The 21,152-nt window shown below is 49.5% G+C and overlaps 1 protein-coding gene across 6 annotated transcripts in view; it reads left to right on the top strand.

Moving 5' to 3' along the window:
- Window positions 1–21,152, top strand: part of MYLK (myosin light chain kinase) — a 153,170-nt gene that overhangs the window by 111,471 nt on the left and 20,547 nt on the right. For all 6 annotated transcript variants that reach the window (XM_017508215.2, XM_017508213.2, XM_037731220.1 and 3 more), the window contains 5 exons: window positions 4,476–4,508; window positions 4,607–4,700; window positions 6,552–6,755; window positions 13,161–13,378; window positions 15,465–15,588. In XM_017508215.2, the coding sequence (XP_017363704.1) occupies window positions 4,476–4,508; window positions 4,607–4,700; window positions 6,552–6,755; window positions 13,161–13,378; window positions 15,465–15,588 (673 nt within the window). The remainder of the gene's footprint in view (window positions 1–4,475; window positions 4,509–4,606; window positions 4,701–6,551; window positions 6,756–13,160; window positions 13,379–15,464; window positions 15,589–21,152) is intronic.

The following is a 21,152-nucleotide window of genomic DNA, read 5'->3' as shown; positions in this document are numbered from 1 at the left end:
CCTCCCCTTGTAGTCATTTTGCCCCTCAAATAGAAGAGAGGCAAGACAAGAATGGAAAGGCAGAAGGGGATGTAGCAGCCTGGATACTTTCTGTCTTTTTTTAAGAGATAGGGTTTCACTCTGTTGCATAGGTTGGATTTGAACTCCTGGGCTCAAGCAATCCTCCCGCCTCCACCTCCCAAATAGCTAGGGCTACAGGCACTTGCCACTGCTCCCAGCTTAGCCTGGAGTCTTGATCAGAGTTTCCTGCAGCATAAAGGAACACAGTGCACTAGAAAGAGGGGCTGGAATTCCTTGAGAATAATCTCGGTCCTTCCCCCAAAGCATTAGCAGGAGAAGCAGACCAGACCTGCTACAGACCTCCAGGGTGAGAGGGGAAGGTGAGGGGTGGGTGTGGGCTCCTAAGTGAGGCCAGAGGCTAGCTCTGCGGCTGTCTACCTGGGCTCACAATGACAGGCAGGGGCCAGCTCTAGGACTGGATGCCCCCTTCAAGGCATGTGGGGAGAGCCCCCTGCTGCTGGGCCATTCGCAAGACTGACACCAGGCCAGGAAAGCTGCCCTCTCCTTTTCCTTCTCACTCTGCTTCTCAGAATACACTGGTCTCCATGCCATGCTGGGAAAATGTGGCACAGGAACAAGAAATAAAGGATGCCTCAACAGGTGAACCACTGTATCAGACAGCAACACCACAGGTCAAGACAGGGGACCCCTGACTGTAAATAGGATGATTCCGTGTCAAAGACCTGGTCCAGTAACCAGCATCCACTGTGTTCCGTCACTCGTTGACTCCAATCTTTCTGCTTTTCTCAAAAGCCTGTTTAAAATATCATCACTGAACTAACCTAAATGTCTGTTGAACCTACTTATCATTCTAATGGTACCTCTCGCGTGTGAGTTCCATATCCCTCCAGCCTTCCTCCTACGTGAGGTAGAACACTAAATGGTTCCCCCAAGGTGCACTAGACATGAGCTGATGCAAAGTCTGAAACCCTCATCTCACCCTTGGTGATTGTGTGATTTTCTTTAAAATCGTGTCCACCTTAGACTTCTTTCCCAATCACGGAGGCCTCACCTTTTCTGATTGTCTTAAGATATAGCCCTTCCCTTCAGTGGCCTTGCATGCCGCCTCCAGCTCCATGGTGGCTTTCTGACTGCGACAGCCATAGCTCCGGGGCAGGTGCCCAGGGTGCTCTGCATAGCTACTCAGCACTAATCCCTGTTTGGGGCTGGTGCACACTCTGCCCTGTGACAGCGTCTGATGGCCCGAGCAGTAGATTGAGGAACTGCTCTCTCTGTCTTGGGTTTTAACTGTATACTTTAGGGTTCACCAGCCTAAAAGGTAGAGTGATCAGATTTTCCTGAATGCTGACTCCGTTCCTGGCTTCTATCGCATTGCTCTCGGTCATCCTTTCCACCTGTGAATTGGACAATGCCATTCTTAACCTCCAACATGTGGATTTAGGAATACTGATCAGTAAGGCCCACATCCTGACAGTAACTGTGAAACCCACCTCTGATACTTCAGCTAGACTCTATCTGGAAGTCCCTGTCTATCTCATCCTTTTTTATTTTCCCATGGCAGTTTCCTTTCTGTGATAAAATAGACTTCACAATCCCACTCATGTTTAGTTTTAGTTTTTTTTTTTTTTTTTTTTTTTTTTTAATACTAAGCTTTGTCAGCAGCATGTTAAGAACTCTGAACAAATCACAGTGTCTCCTGCTCCTGGTCACGTGCTCACGAACTCTTACAAAGGTCTTTTTCAGCCAGAGGCAGATCTCCCTTTTGGAAGCATGTCACCTTTCCTCCCATTATTTGTCCAGCTTCTTGCTGTCTGTTCTGCCCTCAGCGTGGTAGAGAGGCTGTCTGTCCACGGTGCCCACTGCACCTTCTTCCCACCCTACATGCAGCTGTCACTGGCACAGAGCTTGCAGGGCACTCCAGGGCTCAGCTGCTCACTCACCCCGCCCCGGGCAGCATCTGACCCACACCCCTGACCCCATGCTTCGGCTTCCCTCCTCGCTTCAGCCTTGCCTTCAGGGCTTTCAGCAAACCACACTTTCCCCCCCGAGTCTTATTCACTCTTACACACACTCTCACAGTCACACTACCACAGTTCCAACACACATCATCCCACACACACTCATTCATACACTATAGTCCCAAACATACACCATCTCACAAATTCACACACAGTCACACTACCATAGTCCCACACACACACACCATCCCCCCCACACAGTCACACTACCATAGTCCCCCCACACACCATCCCATATACTCTCACACTCACAGTCACACGACCATAGTCCCACACACATCATCCCACACTCACACACACTACCATAGTCCCCCCACGCCACCCCACACACATATCCCACACACAGTCACACTACCATAGTCCCACACACATATCCCACACACAGTCACACTACCATAGTCCCCCCACACACCATCCCATATACTCTCACACTCACAGTCACACTACCATAGTCCCCCCACACATCTCACACTCACACACACTACCATAGTCCCCCCACGCCACCCCACATTGTCACACTACCATAGTCCCACACACACATCCCACACTCACACACACTACCATAGTCCCCACACGCCACCCCACACACAGTCACACCACCATAGTCCCCCCACGCCACCCCACACAGTCACACTACCATAGTCCCACACACATCATCCCACACTCACACACACCACCATAGTCCCCCCACGCCACCCCACAGTCACACTACCATAGTCCCACACACACATGCACCATCGCACACACACACAGTCACACTGCCACAGTTTTACACACACATCATTCCACACTCACACTCACATATTCCTACACACTTGCAGGCTCCCACACACTCCCACACTATCCCACACACACTTTCACACTCAACACTCCTACACTATCCCACACACACACACCCATGCACTCATACACACACTGTCCCACACTATCTCACACATTGACACTCACATATCCTCATGCCTTCACATTCATGAGCCCACACTCTTACACATTCCCACACTAGATCACACACTGTCCCACACATGCAAATGCTCCCACAATTTCATACTATTTTCACACACATTTGTACACCCATGCTCACGCTCACACTCCTATGCTATCTCACATACTCACATTTACACTCTCACACTGGTGCATGCACACTAACTCACACACTCATATGTCCACACTCACACGCCGACCCACACTCTCACACACTATCATACACACACACACTCTCTCTCTCTCACACTTTAAAAATCCTTTTCCTCTCTCTATGCTTTCTCTCCCATATTTGTTCCGCTTCCTCAGGAAACCTCCCGTTCATTGTCCAGCTGTCAGCAGGGACGCAGCCCAGACGCTGGCCGAGAAGCCACTGTCTAAGACACAGCACACGATGACGCGTGGCACCCAGAGCTAGCCAGGGCCAGAGACATTAGGTGCAAATCTTCCTCTTACAGATGGGGAAACCAAGGCCTAGGAAGGGAAAGGCGCTCAGCCGAGGTCAGGAAGCCAGGGTGGCACAATTGTCGACACACAAACCCATATCAAGGTAAAGGAAGGCCCAGAGCTCTGAAGTGGGTGTGCTCTGCTGGACACCTGCCTGTTCCTGGGATCCCCAACTGTTCCCCAGGCCCCATTCACTCCTGACACAGCCATGGGAGCAGCTGGTATGACTGTGTCCCTCCCTACCCTGCCTCACAAATACTTGTTGGTTTCATTTGTGTGACGTCACTCACCCCCTCGTTGCATTTCATCATTTCCTCTAAGACACAACTCAAAGGCTATTTCTTCCAAGAATAATTGCTCTCATTTACAATTGCCCCATTTGGTGTCACCCTCCTCTGTTGTGTATTCAGTTTGAACCATGGTGTGTGTGATTGTGGTACACTTTGTAAATGGATACTTCATGTATATATGTTTTTGTCTCTTGAACTAAATTATAAGGTACAAGAGAGAGTGTGCCTTCTGTATACTATGTTTCGAATGCCCACAATAACTGGCAAGATACTTGGTCCACTGCTGGGATGCCGTCAGTGACGTTCAAAGAATGGCTACGTGGATTCGACACTAGAAGCAATTATAAGTTGCTGATTTTTGAGCCAGGGCAGAAAGAGACTGTTACAGTTGTGTGCAGGTTCTGAAAGCCAGGAGGGGTTGGATGAGATGTGGAGAAGGGTACAGCTGGGACCATGAGGCCAGAGAGGATGCGCCAGAGGGGAGACCTGCTGGAGAGGTGGAGCTGAGTGGAGAGAGGAGGCTGGCACCTGCCAGTCTGCACCAGGCCCTGTTTGCTGCATGGACTGACCAGCCCTAAGGGATGCCCAGAGCTCTGGGCCTGGTAGTCTTCTGCCTGGGGAGGCTGAGGCCTGGCAAGGCCCCCAGCACATTTTGCTCTCAGTGGGCCTTCAGTACTAATCACCTGTGTCCTCTCTGTCCTTCCTTGTGTCCCCCCAGAGCCGAAGGATGAAGTGGAAGTGTCAGACGATGGTGAGTGCAGCCCCCTGTCCTCAGGTCGGGCTCTCGGGGTGGAGGGGGCTGAGTGGGGGCATCTGAGGCTCACACTGACCCTGATCTGTGCCCCACAGATGAGAAGGAGCCTGAGGTTGATTACCGGACGGTGACAGTCAATACCGAACAAAAAGTATCTGACTTCTATGACATTGAAGAGAGATTAGGATCGTAAGTGGAGTGGGGAGTTGCCTCCGGGCTCCCAGGGTGAGGGTGGTGCAGTTCCCACACTTAGGTTCAGTGCTTCATCTTCCTGTTGCTTCCTGGGCTCTGCCTCTGCCCCAGACTGAGAGTCCTGCAGAATCTGGAGGCCTGTCCCACGAATGCCTCACTCACCCAGGACTCTCTGCAGAATTGCCCAGGCAGTCCTGCACTGTCCCAGCTCTGCAAAAGCTGTGGGGAAGTCCTTCCTTTTCTGTGCCTCTGTTCACAGCACAGGACTAAAATCAGACACAGGGAGGGGAACAACACTCACTGGGGCCTGTTGGGGGAGGGAGCTGGGGTGGGTGCAGAACTTTAGGGAAAAGAGCTAATGCGTGTTGCGCTTAATACCTAGGAGATGGGCTGTTAGGTGCAGCAAACCACCATAGCACACGTTTACCTATGTACCAAACATACACATCCTGCACATGTACCCTGGAACTTAAAATTATTAAATAAAATAATTTTAAAAAACAAAATAAAATGAGGCTGGCACGGTGGCTCACGCCTGTAATCCCAGCACTTTGGGAGGCCAAGGCAGGCAGATCACCTGAGGTCAGAAGTTTGAGACCAGCCTGGCCAACACTGTGAAACTCCATCTCTATTAATAATACAAAAATTAGCCAGCCGTGGATTAGCCTGTAATCCCAACTACTCGGGAGGCTGAGTCAGGACAATCACTTAAACCTGGGAGGTAGAAGTTGCAGTGAGTCAAGATCGTGCCATTGCACTCCAGCCTGAGCAACAAGAGCAAAACTCCGTCTCAACAAAAATAAATAAAAATAAAATAAAATTAGAGGACTGCATTAGATTATCTTTGGTATCCCTTCCATTTGATCCACAGAAGCCAGTGGAGCCTGGTGAGTGCTTGCTGTTCCGCGGTGCCTGCTTGAGTGTTCCATTAAAATGCACAGCACTCAAGCTCCCTTCATGAACTTGGCCACATGGCTTACTCTGGCTTCTCCCTCGGGTGTGGAGGATAGAGTGGGCTCAGACCCCAACCCCGAGCCAAGCTGTTCACCTCCCCCTAACTCTGTCCCTGGAGGAATGGAAGAGGTGGGAGAGAAAGAAGTGGGACTCCACTTGTATTTTCCAGCAGTTACTGGGAAATGAAGGAATGATGCAAACCGTAACAGTGCCATAAAGGAGTCATGGAGGAGCCCCACTCTCCCCTCTCCCAGCAGTGGGAAGCAGGACTCTGCCTGGGCCATCACCAGGGGATTGGTGCTAGGGAGTGGAAGGAAAGAAGGCAACTGCTCAGTAATTCTCTGCACTTGGGAAGGGCTGTCTCCACCCATCTTCATGGGTCCCACAGCAGGGAGGGGAAGAGATGCCATTAGCCAAGATTGACAGTAGGTTTGTCAACATGAGAAATGTGCTTCAAAGGCCAGGTGTGGTGGCTCACGCTTGTAGTCTTAGCACTTTGGGAGGCCAAGGTGGTAGGATTACTTGAGGCCAGGAGTTGAAGACCAGCCTGGGCAACATAGCAAGACCCCATATCTACAAAAAAAAAAATGTTTAAAGGTAAGAAAAAACAAATGTGCCTCACTGCTCTAGAGCAGGAGGTTGGGCCTTTCATAAAGGCCAATATCTTAGATTTTATGGTGATATGCCTTTGTCACAACTACTCAGCTCTGCCACTGTAGCACAAAAGCTGCCATAGACAACATGCAAACAGCCAACCAGGGCCGTGCTCCAATAACACCTTACTTATAAAAGGAGGTGGGCCAGATCTGTCCTACGGGCCAGAATTTGCCAACCCCAAGTTAGCAGAAAGCTTGGCTAAATGTGGCTTTTCTCTCCTCCCCCTTTCATTTATAGTGGGAAATTTGGACAGGTCTTTCGACTTGTAGAAAAGAAAACTCGAAAAGTCTGGGCAGGGAAATTCTTCAAAGCGTATTCAGCAAAAGAGAAAGAGAATATCCGGCAGGAGATTGGCATCATGAACTGCCTCCACCACCCCAAGCTGGTCCAGTGTGTGGATGCCTTCGAAGAAAAGGCCAACATCGTCATGGTTCTGGAGATGTGAGTGGCCCACTGCCAGCAATCTGAGCACCTCAGGGAGCCCCCAGTGTGTCTTCCCTACTGCTCTCCCCTAGCCACCTCTGCCCTGAGATGGAAAGCACTGCAGACAGGAGTGTGATGTGCAAGATAGTCACCAGCCACACAGCCCAGCCTGACCAAACAGAACTGGAAGGTCTGTGCAGAGTGCTAGCCCTGAGCCCCAGCCCAGCTTCAGCCCTGTGCTTATTTCCATGACAAACCAGTAGATCTTTGAGGACCCTGGCACTTTTCACGCCCTCATCTTCCCTGTGAAAGGACGAAAGCTATCCCTAGGCTCCTTGGTTTCATTCAGGGGCATTCTCACCTGCAGGTGGTCCAGAATCAAAGGGGAGGGACAGGGCAGCTTCCTGACTTCCCTGTGAAAGATAAGAAGGTCCCTGGCTGGGGGATTGAAATCCAGGATGGAAGCCTCCTAACCCTAACTCTGGTCCTCAGTCCCCTCCTGTGTCTCTGCATGCCCCTGGTCTACTGTTGTTTGTACCCCTTTTGACTTCTCACTCTCCAAAGAGTGGTGCTTTCTCTGTGGGGTTCTACAAAACCAGGGGATGCATCAGATGACCTCCAGCCAAGGCTTTCCCAGAATCCACTGTTTCTCCAGCACCCAAATCCTCCACCTCCCTCACCTCTGAGCTGCTGGTGCATGTGTTCACACACACACACACACACACACACACATACACACACACACACACACACAGAGTCAGCATGTACAGTGGCATCAGTAAGCTAGGCGTCCCCTACATCATCTGCTTTCTTAACAGTTTCCTTTTTTATCTGAATTCTTAGAATATATGATACAATCACCTCAAAAAGTATTAGGAAATACACAGTGAAAAGTCTAATTTCTACCATTATTCCTGTCTGCTCTTTCCAAAACGCTACCACCACCACAAACAGGCAGTTTTATTGGCTTTTATCTGTATCCCTCTAAAGTTGCTTTATGAAAATATAAGTTTACACACACACACGCGCACACACACACGTCCCTGGAGAAATGGAAGTGGGAGAGAACAGCTCGAGTGCACTGGTGCCATTCACTGCAATCTCCGCCTCCCAGTTCGAGCAATCCTCCCACCTCACTACAGGCTCACACTACCTCGCCCAGCTAATTTTTGTATTTCTTTACAGATGAGATTTCACCATGTTGCCCAGGCTGGTCTTGAACTCCTGAGCTCATGCAATCCATCCACCTCAGCCTCCCAAAGTGCGGGTATTATAGGCATGAGCCACTGCACTTAGCCTACTTTGCTTTTTCAGCAAACTGCTATGGGTGTTAGTCCCATATCAGTATCTAGTGAGCTTCCTCATTCTCACAGTTCTGTGGGATTTTGTTGTATAGAAAATCACAATTTATTTAAGCAGCCTTCTTTTGATCAGAGGTTGAGTGGTTTCCAGCCTTTTACTTTTACGAACAAGCATCGTTTGTAACCTTGTACACACATCTTTTCACTCATGCCAGTGAATATCTATAGGATAAGTTCCCAGAAGTGAAGGAGAGCTGGATTAAAGGGTATGCACATTTGAAATCTTTGGAGATATTGTAAAATTGCTTTCAGCATCCTTGAATTGCTCATCCTGAACTTTGAGGGTCTCTGTCCTTCAGTAAGGGCTCTATCAGGAACTTGGAATTCTTTCCTGGGAAAGTTGAGGCCAGTAAGACATCCCCAAGCTTTAAGTATGAGTGGAATATTAGTCTTTTCTCTCTACTGATGCCATTAACATTTTGGCATACAAGCATTTCCTTTCAGTGTGTGTTCCTTAGGAAAGGCAGTAGTGGCTATGAGTGTGAACTCGAGTCGATGAACCTTACTTCCAATCCCAGCTCTGCTTCTAACTTGTTATTTGACCTTGACTAAGTTATTCTATTGTACCAATCCTTAGTTTTATTATCCATAAGTGTAGCTATGATGTCCGCCTCATGAATGCTGTGGGATTCAATGCGATAATGCACGTAAGGCACCGTGCTCTATAATGGGCAGGTATTGTTGGTAGTATGATACATTGACTTTTTTGTATCCTGGTTTTTTCCACTTAAAAGTACTTTTTGAGCATTTAACTTCCAACAAGGTGTTGTGGAACAAATCCTCCCTAGTATTCAGGAAGCCTGGCTTCGATTTCTGCTGCTATTGAGTCATGATTTTGCAATTGTCAAATCCTACCAGCACAACGAGGTACTTGGATGAGAACAGTCAATCTCAAGATGCTACTTTTGGTTATAAAATTCTACAATTTCGTGGAACCATAAAAGACACAGTGAAGAATCTCCATTCGTATTTTATAATCTACATTCGGCCCAAAATTCAGACATTCCTCCCCATTTCAGGAAATACATAGACCACATCTGTGGCCTCATTCTTTATACCCTTACAGTAGCCCTGTGGGATGCCTCTTTTCCATTTATTCTAGAATAGGTTGCTTAGTCCAGGCAGTGTGGGCATGTGAGGATGTGTGGAGAAATGTCTCATCTTTAGAAGTTAAACCTCGAGCAAGTTCTTCAGAGGGTGCAGGGAGGGCAGGAGTCAGCAGGGCCTGGGGAAGGCTGGGAAGCAGCATTAGTGGGCAGAATACCATACTTAGCTTGGAATTGGGAGTTGGCAAGCTGGATGGAAAAAGCAAAGAGAAAACTTAAGAAGGCTTCAGCTGGCCTGGCTTTCATCCCTCCACCCCATGCCTCCCCCGTGGACAGAAGCAGGTCTTTCATGCCCAGATGCCAGAAGATTTGCCTGCATGTGGGACCTTGGCCAGGTCACCAAGAGTAGGAACTTGGTAAGAACTCAGTCAACCAGAGAAGAAGGGAACAGGTTCATACTCCATCTGTACGTCCCTTCCACTTTAAACACTCCGAGACTTGATCACTGAGAAGGGAAAGGATAATTTTCACCAGTGCAATTTGCTATCCTTGTTGGATGGAGAAGCTGAGATTAAGAGAGGATGATGCCTGGGATAGAAAAACGGAAATGTATTCCAGGGTCCCAGCCTTAGGTTCAGTTGCCTCAGATCTAGTGGGAAATAGTAATGAATGTGTCTTCAGCCTTTCTGACTTCTGATTACTGGGCAAGCCCCCACCATATAGCAAGTGGTCTGACAGCGGTTCCTTCAGCCCCCTGGCCTAGCTGGGCTTGTCCTTTTGGAAGTGCTTGGGACATTTCCAGGTGGAAGTGGGACCCTGAGCATTGAAGACAATGTGACGTTTAAGCTGTGTCATTCATGGCTCATCTCATGTTTGTGCTACTATTAGCAAAATTTATCAAAGAACATTCCAGCTGGTTTCCATGGGGCAAGGAGCAGAGGGTCTCAAGTCCACTGATAGCACCATTTCTCTGGCTTCCTATGAGGGCTAGCCAAGGTCTGGGGTCTGGGGGATAAATTTGATTCCTTAAGATAGGGATCACGTATTTATTTAGTCATTTAGTCATTCACTCACTCACCATTAATTTGTTAAGCCTAATCTTGGCCCTTGGCATTTTCCTATGTCTATGGGTGGCAGGTTCTGTCTTTCAAATCAGTATTTTCCACCCATAGCACTGAGAATTTTGAAAAGAAACCCACAGAACCATTAATCCTGCCTGTTTAACCCCTTCCATCTTAGAAAGTTGAACCATAGGAACAGTTTTCAAAATATATCAAATTTGTCTGAATAGGATTGAACCTATTTGAATTTATATTGAATAGGTTTCCTCCAGAAATGCGGCAGGAATTATCTCCATGGCTCAGATTCCCACCACTCATTGCCTCAGACATTCCCAAGGGCATTAAAAACCGTGCTTGCTTGCTTTTTCAGAATACTTAAATTTAAATGTAAACATTTTGGAGCACCTTGTCTGTGCCAAATTACTCGGAGGCAAATAAGAGTCTAGAGATAAGCCCACCCGTCTGCAGACATGTTCAGAACTTCAAGGCAAAGCCAACTTGATACAGAAAGTGCAGAGACAAGGCTGTGGACGTTAGGGCCATGGACACCCAGGGAGGAAAAGATCATTCCGTATGGGGAGATGGGGTGTGACTTTTTCAGAGGGTGTGAATTTCAGCTGGCTTCCCGGGAATGGTAGTTGAGTAAGCCAGTATTTCTCAAACTTGGCTGATCATAAGGATGACCTGGAGTAATTATTACAAATAAAGATCCTCAGCTTTCTCCCAATACTTTCTAAATCAAAATATCCAGAGGAAGAGCTTGAGAATTTGTATTTTTAATAAGAGCCTCAAGTGATTCTTTACATAGAAAATTCATCATTAATATTGAGCATTGACTGTGTGCCAGATACTTCCAAGCACTTTATCTGCGATGACTCATTTAGTCTTTGGAGCAACCTGTGAGGTGGGGCTGTTTTTAACCTGCATCTTACAGATGAGGAAAATGGAGCACTGAGATGTTAACTGTCTGAGACCAAAGAATGTACGTTAGAGTTTGACTTGGAGCCTTGGTAGAGAGCAATAGAACTGGAGGGCATAAGGACAAGAGCGCCACCTGTTGGCCCTGTGGGGACCTTCTTCTCAGATGGGTTTTAAAATGTCCCTCCAGCTGTCACTGGCACAGTACTCAGCCCCTCCAGAAGTGAGTGTGTGTGTCACGAGGCAGAGGCTGTGGTATGCTGGGCCCTACAGTGCATCCCTGTCTCTCTCCTGCAGGGGTCAGTGAGAAGATCCACCTAGCCTACCACACCTTATCAAACAACAAGTAATAGGTGTTCAGCACCTACTGGGTGTTAGGCATATTTTACAAAGTCTTCTGCATTCCTAAAAACTCTATGAGGCAGGGATAGATAAGGAAACTGGGGCTCAGAAAGGCTAAGAAACTTGTCCAATGTCACACAGCTCATAAAAGGCAGCAGCAGGATTCAAACTCAGCTCCTTTCCTCTTCATGAGGACTCTGTAGGAGAGGAAATACCCTTGCAAGAGGAGAGGCTCGGAGCCCACCTGGCCTTGTTCAACTGGTGAACCCACAGGCCACTGTAGAAACATGAGCTTATGCCTGTGTGACAGAGAGAGACCCTGTCTCTACAAAACATTAAAAAATTAGCCAGGTGCAGTGGCACATATCTGTAGTCTTAGCTACTTGGGAGTCTGTGGCCAGAGGATCGCTTGAACCTAGGAGTTCCAAGTTATGTTAAGCTGTGATCACACAACTGCACTCACGCCTGGGTGACAGACCAAGACCCTGTCTCAAAAGAGAAAGCAAAGGAAAAGGAAGGGAAAGGAAAATGGGAAGGGGAAGGGGAAGGGGAGGGAAGGAAGGAAGATAGGTTGGTTGGTTATAGGCCAGGCATGATAGCTTATGCCTGTAAATCCCAGTACTTTGGAAGGTAGGAAGCTTATAGGCCAGGCATGATGGCTTATGCCTGTAATCCCAGCACTTTGGGGGCTGAGGTGGGATAATCACCAGAGGCCAGGAGTTCCAGACCAGCCTGGGCAACACAATAAGAACCTTGTCTCTGCCAAAAAAAAAAAATTTGAAAAAGAAAAGCAGGCTTACTGATATCTAGGTGCTACATAAATTACCAGGGAGATGATTTAAACTTGCTAAGCAGAGACCAATAAAGGTGGGTCAGAGGGCTGAGACAGGGGAACAGAGAGGACTCGTGCAACTCAGGTGAGGGGGCCATGCATTTGCACTGCAGGGCAATATGCTGACGGCTGAGGCCCTGGGGTAGTCCCTAGCAGAGGATGCATGCCTGCAACTGCAGAAGCAAAGTTGGCTAGACACAGCCAGGATCCAAAACCTATCCAGGCAGAAAGGCTTACACAGCTGGGGCAAGCAAGGGGTCCAGGGGAGACCAGTTAATTATGACTGCAGGGAGTAAACCAATACTATAGGCCTAGCCAGAGTAAGCAAATCTATCACAGCTGTAGGCATAATGGGTTACAGCCAACTAATTTTAGAAAATTTGCTGAGGCTCATTATTGAAGATTGAAGATATTTTTCTGTTCCTGGCTATGCAAAACAAATGCTTGTGGGAACTGTGAGTATTTTGAACTTTAGTTGCCTGTGACTGAAAGACATGGCTAGGGTACAAGAATGTTCCCTTAGGCATTTGTGGTCATTTGAGGGAAAGAGATTGTTCAGAGGTCACCCTTTTTGCTAAGACGATCGTGTCTGTTCACACCCACCTCTGAAACTGCCTGGCATAGATGCTTCCCTGAATCACCAGAAGCTTAGAGGGTCCAGGGGAGGATTTCACAATGGAAAACCAGGAGGCCCTGACCCTTCTCCCCTGATGGAGGGCAGGGATTCAGGAAGTGCCCATTACCCCCATTCCCTGGGCTTTCCTACCAGTTTCTCCCACCCCCAGCCTACCCTGGCCAGACTCCCTGCCAGCCTGGCCTCCATGAGCTTGTGGCCTGACCGCCCCGTGTTCCTGTTCCCACAGTGTGTCAGGGGGTGAGCTGTTTGAGCGCATCATCGATGAGGACTTTGAGCTGACGGAGCGCGAGTGCATCAAGTACATGCGGCAGATCTCGGAGGGGGTGGAGTACATCCACAAGCAGGGCATCGTGCACCTGGACCTCAAGCCCGAGAACATCATGTGTGTCAACAAGACGGGCACCAGGATCAAGCTCATTGACTTTGGTCTGGCCAGGAGGCTGGGTAAGCCTTACCTGCCTCTCCCACAGACACCACCGTGTATTGCAGTGGGTGTTTGTGTTCCACACACTGGATGTAAGAGGAAATGTGCAGTATTGGGGTTAAATCCGAGACCATGAAGATGTCTCAGGTTCGAATCCTGGCCCTAGCATATACTGGATGTGACAGGAAGCCTCAAATTCCCCATCAGAAAAGTGGGATGATAGTAGAACCTAACTCACAGATTTGTTAGGAGGATCAAATGTGTTAATAGAGGTAAAGGGATGGGAAGAGTGCCTTGCACATAGTAAGACTGCTTAGGCGTTAGCTGTGTATGTGATGATGATTATCCCCTTTTGTTTTTTACTCTGGTGCCATTAGCAGCAAAAGTCATTTTGGTGATGATGGCTCTGCATATCTGCATCATACTATGCAGTTTCTAGAGCACTTTCACATAAAAAATCATCCCTATAATTCTCACCATGAGGTGGGCAGGGTAGATTTTATGAGCCCCAACTTGTAGATTAGGAAACCAAGGTTCACAATAACTTTGCCCAGGAGGTCCCACTGTGAGCCAGGGGATGTACTGGGGTTGGAACAAGGACTCCAGACCTTGCTCAGGGTGCTCTGCAGCACCTCTGCAACTCTTATGCTAACCAGGAGAGAAGTCACGGGGGAGATGGTCAGGGTCTCAAGGCCAGCCCTGAAAGCACTTTGGTAGGTGCCAGTCTGCCTCTGCAGCCATTTGATCCCCCAGTGATTGAGGAAACAGCTTCATCCTCCCTTCTCAGCCACTGCCCTGCTAGCAAGGAGCCTAGGGCTAGGGCGAGCTGGCTTTATTTCACCACCCTGCAGGGAGTAGAAAAGAGGGGCCAAATGAATGCCACCCAATAACTGCCTCCCAGGACGCTCAGTGGTGGCTGAGAATGTGTTGGTCATAGAGAGGAAAGGGCGAGGGGGCAAGGTTCTGATAGACCATGACTGGTCTGGTGGTCAGCACAGTCAGGTGAGAAACGCCCTGACGCTGGGCACATGTGCCTGCTCTGCTCACTCCTGCTAACAGGACAGGGTAAGGGCAGCTGCTGCCATACAGGGTCTGTCTTTGAACCCAGTGAGCACCAATAAATTAAACGAAAAGTGAGGCCGCTGGCCTCAGGAGTCAGCAGTGTCAGAGCCCAAGGAACACAATGTCCAGGTTCCCCTGGTGAGGGATATTGTGGGAACAACTGTGTCTGGCAAGGGCCAGAGAACTGGGAAGTGGCTAACACATAGCAGGAAGGGCCGAGGGGCAGGTATTGACTGGAGCAGAGCTTTCATCTGAGGGCTGTTAAATGCTTTGTTTTAGAACATTTGCTGTGAGCTCTGCGAAGTTAAACAAGACAAGATGTAGCCCACAGGTACCTGCCTTTTGCATGTATTCACAGGCATCTCTGGTCCTTTATGGCCAAGAGGCACCACCCTGGGGTTGAAGCCTCTCCCACCTGCCCTCCCAGCAGCTCCAGAGGACACCCATGAAGCCATGTGAGGAGCAGGAGAGGCAGGAGGGAGGAGTGGTGGTGGTGAGCACGCTCACGAGTCGGACTACCTGGGCTTCAGTCCTGACCACCACTTGTTAACCGAGTGGGGAAATCATTGCACTTCCCTGGGCCTCACGCACATCCTCGGTAGCACCGGCACTGTACCTACCCCTTAGGGTTGGGGAGAACGCTTGTAAAGCTGCCGGCAGGGTATACAGGACATAGTGAATATCAGAGATTATTATTAAGCATAAGTCACAGTCCCTGCCTAGGGGAACTAACTCATGAGAGAGACAGACTCACAAAAAGACCATTCAGGGGCAGGTGCTTTAACGGCCTCTTCTACCCCTGCCCACTCTGTATAAGACATATGAGGTGAGTGTGTGGTTTGTTGGTTTCACTGGTGTGTTGATGCACCTGTTTAACAAGGAGGTCAGATGTCTCCGTACCGTTACCAAGGAGCAAGCACTTGAAGGCAAAGCCTGTGTCTGGACCCTCCAAAGTTGGGGCCAACACACAGATTTAGGCAGCTGCTGGCCTCAAGCTGGCTCCATGATGTGCTAGTAATTTATCCCTCTCCATCCTGATTGCAGAGAACGCGGGGTCTCTGAAGGTCCTCTTTGGCACTCCGGAGTTTGTGGCTCCTGAAGTGATCAACTATGAGCCCATCGGCTACGCCACAGACATGTGGAGCATCGGGGTCATCTGCTACATCCTGTGAGTGCCGGGGCACTTGGGTGTGGGGGCCGAGGGTCTCACAGGAGGGTCCCCAGGCTGCACTGCCATTGTCATGATGGGGAGTCTGCCCCAAAGTCAGGCGGTAGCAGGCTCCCCTCCCATCCCTGACAGCCCACCCTGCTCCTGGGCTCCCAAGGAGTCAGTAGCCTGCATATTCTGCAGCATCATGTAGCTACACACACTGAGAGCCCCATTCTGGGCACTCGCTGTCCCCACAGCTGGCCAGGCTGGGGCCTTTGGTCAGGAGGGTGGGAAATGTGGCTGGCACCAAGCAATAAAACCTCACTTGTGTGGGTCCACAAAGAAGGACGTCAGGAGGCCAGGGGCATATCTCTTGCCGTCCTCGTTGTCTTCAGGGCGTAGCACTCCATCTTCATGGCATGGGGACCCCAACTACCAGCCTCACCTCTGAGTCCAGTGTATGGATGAATTAATAAGCACTATTGATAGAGCCTTCAATGGGACGAACAGGCAAAAGAAAGTAACGGTGATTAGAATTGAAAAATCAGGTGGGAAATACGAAGCCCTTTCTATGAACAATACTGCAGAAGGAGAGGGAAGGCCAGCCATCTAGGCAGGTGTTTCACAAACATGAACATGCCTGACTCACTTAGGTGGCTCCTTACATTGCAGGGTTTTTGTTCGGGTCTGGGTGACCTGAAATGCTGCATATTAACAGGCTCTAAGTTGTGACTGTGCTGGTTCGAGGACTACACTCTGAGTAACAAGGCTTGAGAACACTCTCTCAGTGGGGTCTGGCTACTTTAGTCTCCGAAGCTCCACAGTGCAGTCATTAGCCTCAGAACTTGTATGGCAGCCCCTGAACTTGTGCAGCCACATGCAGTTATGGGATGATGTCCCCAAAGATGCAGATGTGTATGCCTTCATTAAAATAATGATTTTATTCTCAAAGCAAAAGGAAAAATTTTAACATTTTCATAGAAAATAAGGAAGACCTCCAGGAATACTTTCTTAGACCCCTGGGGCCTTCAGACCCAAGTGTGAGAGAAGGCTCTAGGCCATTCTGATGCACAACCAGGTTTAGAATCCAGTAGTACAAAAGCTTTAGCAAAACTGGGGTGACTTTTGTGCAATGTGACTTTTTCAAGTGCTCAGGAACTTTACTCACTGTGGCTTATTAGGACAGTCCCCTCAGAGGAACCTGCACCACAGGCATTGTAGCCCAGACAATTAACCTCTTTCCTATCTGGGATTAGCCCACTCCCCACAACCCTGCCACAGCCTCCCCCAGATCAGTAGAAAAACCCCAGGCCAGGTGTGCATTTCCTTGCCTGTTTCCCCTCCCGAAGGGGGGCTGACAAGTGAAGACAGCAGCTGCCTGACTCCTGGCTCCCTGGATAAGTAAAGAATAGCAGGGAAGGGGCAGGGCCAGCCTGCTGCTGTCAGGGCCACCCCAGGCCTGAGCAGTGCTGACACTGATCTCTGGGGGGGGAGGGGGAACCGGACCCTTGAGAAGCAGTCCTTGGTCAGCTCACTCTGTTCAGCCCCAGCTGCCCTGTGGCCTGGCTTGGTCCCAGGGTCCCCCTCCAGCCGTCAAGGAGACTTGCCTTATTGTTTGTTCTTCAGTGAGTTTTCCCACTTCTGTAGCATAAGGTTCCTCTGCAGCTACAGATTTTCACATAGGACCTTATTTGATCCTCAGAACAAACCCAGGAGTGGGTCATGGCAGGGATTCCATCTTCATATGGGGTTGAGGTGACAGGGGCCAAGGAAGCCCATGTGGCTGCCCACTTCCCACAGTCGGGCCAGGAGACAGCAGTCCCAGTGTGCCAGGATACGGGACTTTCGGTGCTAACATGGGAACACACCCAGGCGAACCAGGACAACTGGTCTCTCAACTGCTCAGTGACAGAGCAGTGACCAGTCTGCTCAGTAAGTTTTCACCTGTGTAACCTCTACCCAGGTAAAGAAACCAAGCACTGCCAGGCCCCTGCAGCCCTCTGGCACCCCCTCCCTGTTACCAACCCCCAGAGGTCACCATTGCCCTCATGGCTAATGTCAATGAAATCATACCACCAAGAAGTGTCTGGCTTCTTTTGCCTGACATTGTTTGTGAGATTCATTCATAGTACTATGTGTCATTGTAGACTGTTTATTCTCAGTGTTATGTAGTATGCCATTGTGTGAATATAATCCAGTGAATTTACTGTTCCACTTTGATAGACTTTTGAGTGGGTTCCAGTCTGGCCATTGGAAGCATTCTGGTTCATGTGTTTCGGTGAACATATTTGTACATTTCTGTTGGATATATGATCTAGAACTAGAATCACTGGGTCATAAGGGCACTTTATTGTCAAATGAGGGTTTCTTTAGGTGCAGGAACATAGTAATTTGGGCACTATGCTACCTTGTTTACCGGATTACTCTGAAAGCAAGGACCAAGAACTAGGGCAGGGTTTTTGAAATAGGGAGAAGATAGTTTTGATGCTACGGGTGCTTGGGCAGAGGGTATCAGGAGGGAGTAGGGGTGTGTGTGGCAGGGACCCAGGCCAAGTGGCACAGACTCAGCCTGGGCCAATCCTGTGCCACGTTTTGGCTCCTGAAACCTCACTGTGAGCCACTGTCCTCTGGGGCTTTTCCAGGCTGGCTCTCTTAGCGTGGATGGAAGTCTGGGAGTTCCCCTCCCAAGCCAGGGCTCTCAGCAGAGAGTGGTGCTGAAAACAAATGTTGGAGCCAAGGAGATGGCTTCCTTTAAGCCCCTACTATGCAGAACTGTGGAGCCGCTGCTGGAGGTACCCGGAAGAGGCTCTCTGGTGGTCCTCATAGCATCTTCTGCCCCACCCTCTCCCTGTCTTTGGAGGCTGGTCATCTGTCTGGCAGTCCCTGTCAGGGTGACTTCCACCTTTGTACCAGAGAACCCCTCCTGTTCTCCTTTATGGGCCCAGTGAGACATGAAGAGGCCAGGGAGTTGGAAGGGAAGGCAACAGACCGTGTCCCCATAGGGCAATGTGACTTTACTCTCTCCCACCCAGCCCAATGATCAGGGCAGTTCCTGGCCCTATAGGGAAGGAGCAGGTAGGGTCATGGAGCCCCCACACTCTCATCCCAGATCTTGAAGGGAAACAGTAGATTGTGTGAGTACCTGGAGACCTTCGGAAGTTAGCAATAGTCATGAGGTTTCTGGCAGGAAGCAAGGGTACTGGGGAGCTGGAGGCCACTCTTCCATATGGAAGAAATCCTAAGCCCGCCTCCGTTTAAGAGCCCTCCTCCCTCTGCTGTCTCCCTCCCCTACTTCCTGGACTTGATTCTCCCTGACTGCCTAGGGGGAGGCCACAACAGCTCTTCTCCATGCCCTTCCCTCACCCTACTCCACAGCCCCTTCTCTCTCATCCTCCCTCAAGCCAGAGTGAACCAGCAGTGGCTGCTCTGCTTCCTCTTCCTGCCTCTTCCTGACTGGGCCCAGCAGCACAGCCTTCCCATTCATGCTTGTTGTTTGTCGAACACCCATCATGGTGCAGACAGCTGGCAGCTGTCCCTCCCCACACTGCCATGTGGTCAGGAGATGCCAGGAGGGAGGAGAGGTGTGTGTATGGCAGGGAGGCAGGTGAGCTCTTCTGGGGACAGCTGCCCAATCAGCTGAGGAGGGGTCACAGTGCTGGGGTATCACTGACCTCCTCAGACCAGGGTGGCTGCAGGGCTCCTCAGCCAGATCCAGAAGCTTCTGCCTTCCTCACCCAGGGCTGTCCCAACCTCTCTGCTGCTGAGCCTGGAAATGCGCTCTGATTCCAACCCATAGGCAACCCCTAGGATCCCTGCTCCCTCCCGAGGCCCAGCCACCACCTTCAACTTTTACTAACACAACTGAACCCCAGGTCGCTGCTTACTCAGCCAGCGCACAAAATGATCCACAGCTCTTCCTGTGGACCTACTCGGCCCTCTCAGCTCTCCTACCAGAGTATCAGATGGCTAACATGGATAAAAGACTAACCCCTTCCTAGCAGTCAAAAGTTTTGTCAGCATATGTGTGGTCCCCTTGCTGGCTACTGGTACAGCCGGGGCATCTGTCTGCTGCTTGAAACACAACACAGAAGCCAGGTACAGTGGTGCACACCTGTGGTCCCAGCTACTCAGGAGGCCATGGTGAGAGGATTACTTGAGGTCAGGAGTTCAAGACCATCCTGGCTGAGATAGAAAGACACCCCCCCCACTTCTAAAAAAAAACCAACCAGGCTGGGCGCGGTGGCTCACGCCTGTAATCCCAGCACTTTGGGAGGCCGAGGCGGGTGGATCACGAGGTCAAGAGATCGAGACCATCCTGGTCAACATGGTGAAACCCCGTCTCTACTAAAAATACAAAAAATTAGCTGGGCATGGTGGCACGTGCCTGTAATCCCAGCTACTCAGGAGGCTGAGGCAGGTGAATTGCCTGAACCCAGGAGGCGGAGGTTGCAGTGAGCCGAGATCGCGCCATTGCACTCCAGCCTGGGCAACAAGAGCGAAACTCCGTCTCAAAAAAAAAAAAAAAAAAAAAAAAACCAACCAAACAAAAACCACACACACACACACACACACACACACACACACGAACGAAGTGTAGTCCAAGAGGCATTTCTGCATCGTCTGCGCTCCTAACCTTCTACCCCGAGAGCCAAACAGGCCTCTACATCAGATTCCCTGGGGGATGTTCTGCTGCAAGGAGCTGAGAATTAAGAAATTAGAATGCCTGCAGTCACGACCATTGTGTTTCATCAGCACAAAGACTAATATTTGACCATTAAAAATCAATATGAAGAGTCTGTCTACACTTGATATATCCAGTGAAGAAAAAGTGAAGCATCTAAGAACCTGCCCAAACTGATTACAATTTTGTGAAAAACAGATCAATCTGTTTTTCAGGGAGATAAAGAGGTGTTTTAATGCTAACATTATTTGTTGACTGGTTAGTTTTTAACAAACAATGACTATTTTTTAGCTGGGCGCACTGGCTCATGCCTATAATCCCAGCACTTTGAGAGGCCAAGGTGAGCGGATAGCTTGAGCCCAGGAGTTCGAGACCAGCTTTAGCAACATGGCAAAACCCCATTTCTGCAAAAAAATACATAAGGTACCTAGGCATGGTGGTGTGTGCCTGTGGTCCTGCTACTCGAGTGGCTGAGGTGGGAGGGTCACCTGAGCCTGGGGAAGTTGAGTCTGCAGTGAGCCATGATCATGCCACTGTATTCCAGCTTGGGTCACAGAGCGAAACCCTGTCTCAAAAAAATAAAAACAAAACAAATAATGACTATTTTCTAAATAAACAGACAAGGCTGGGCACAGTGGCTCACACCTGTAATTCCAGCACTTTGGGAGGCCGAGGTGGGAGGATCGCTTAAGCTCAGAAATTTGAGACTAGCCTGGGCAACATGGTGAAACCTCATCTCTACCAAAATACAAAAAATTAGCCAAGCATCTTGGTGTGCACCTATGGTTCCAGCTACTCAGGAGACTGAGGTGGAAGGATTGCTTCAGCCCAGAGCCAGAGATTGCATTGAGCTTACTGCATTCCAACCTGGGAAACAGAACAAGACCCCATTTCAAAAAAA

Source organism: Cebus imitator, unplaced genomic scaffold (genome assembly GCF_001604975.1).
Source record: "Cebus imitator isolate Cc_AM_T3 unplaced genomic scaffold, Cebus_imitator-1.0 Scaffold387, whole genome shotgun sequence".
Taxonomy (NCBI): Eukaryota; Metazoa; Chordata; class Mammalia; order Primates; family Cebidae; genus Cebus; species Cebus imitator.
Note: the sequence above shows the minus strand (reverse complement) of the source record. Positions and strands in the feature narration are given on the sequence as shown.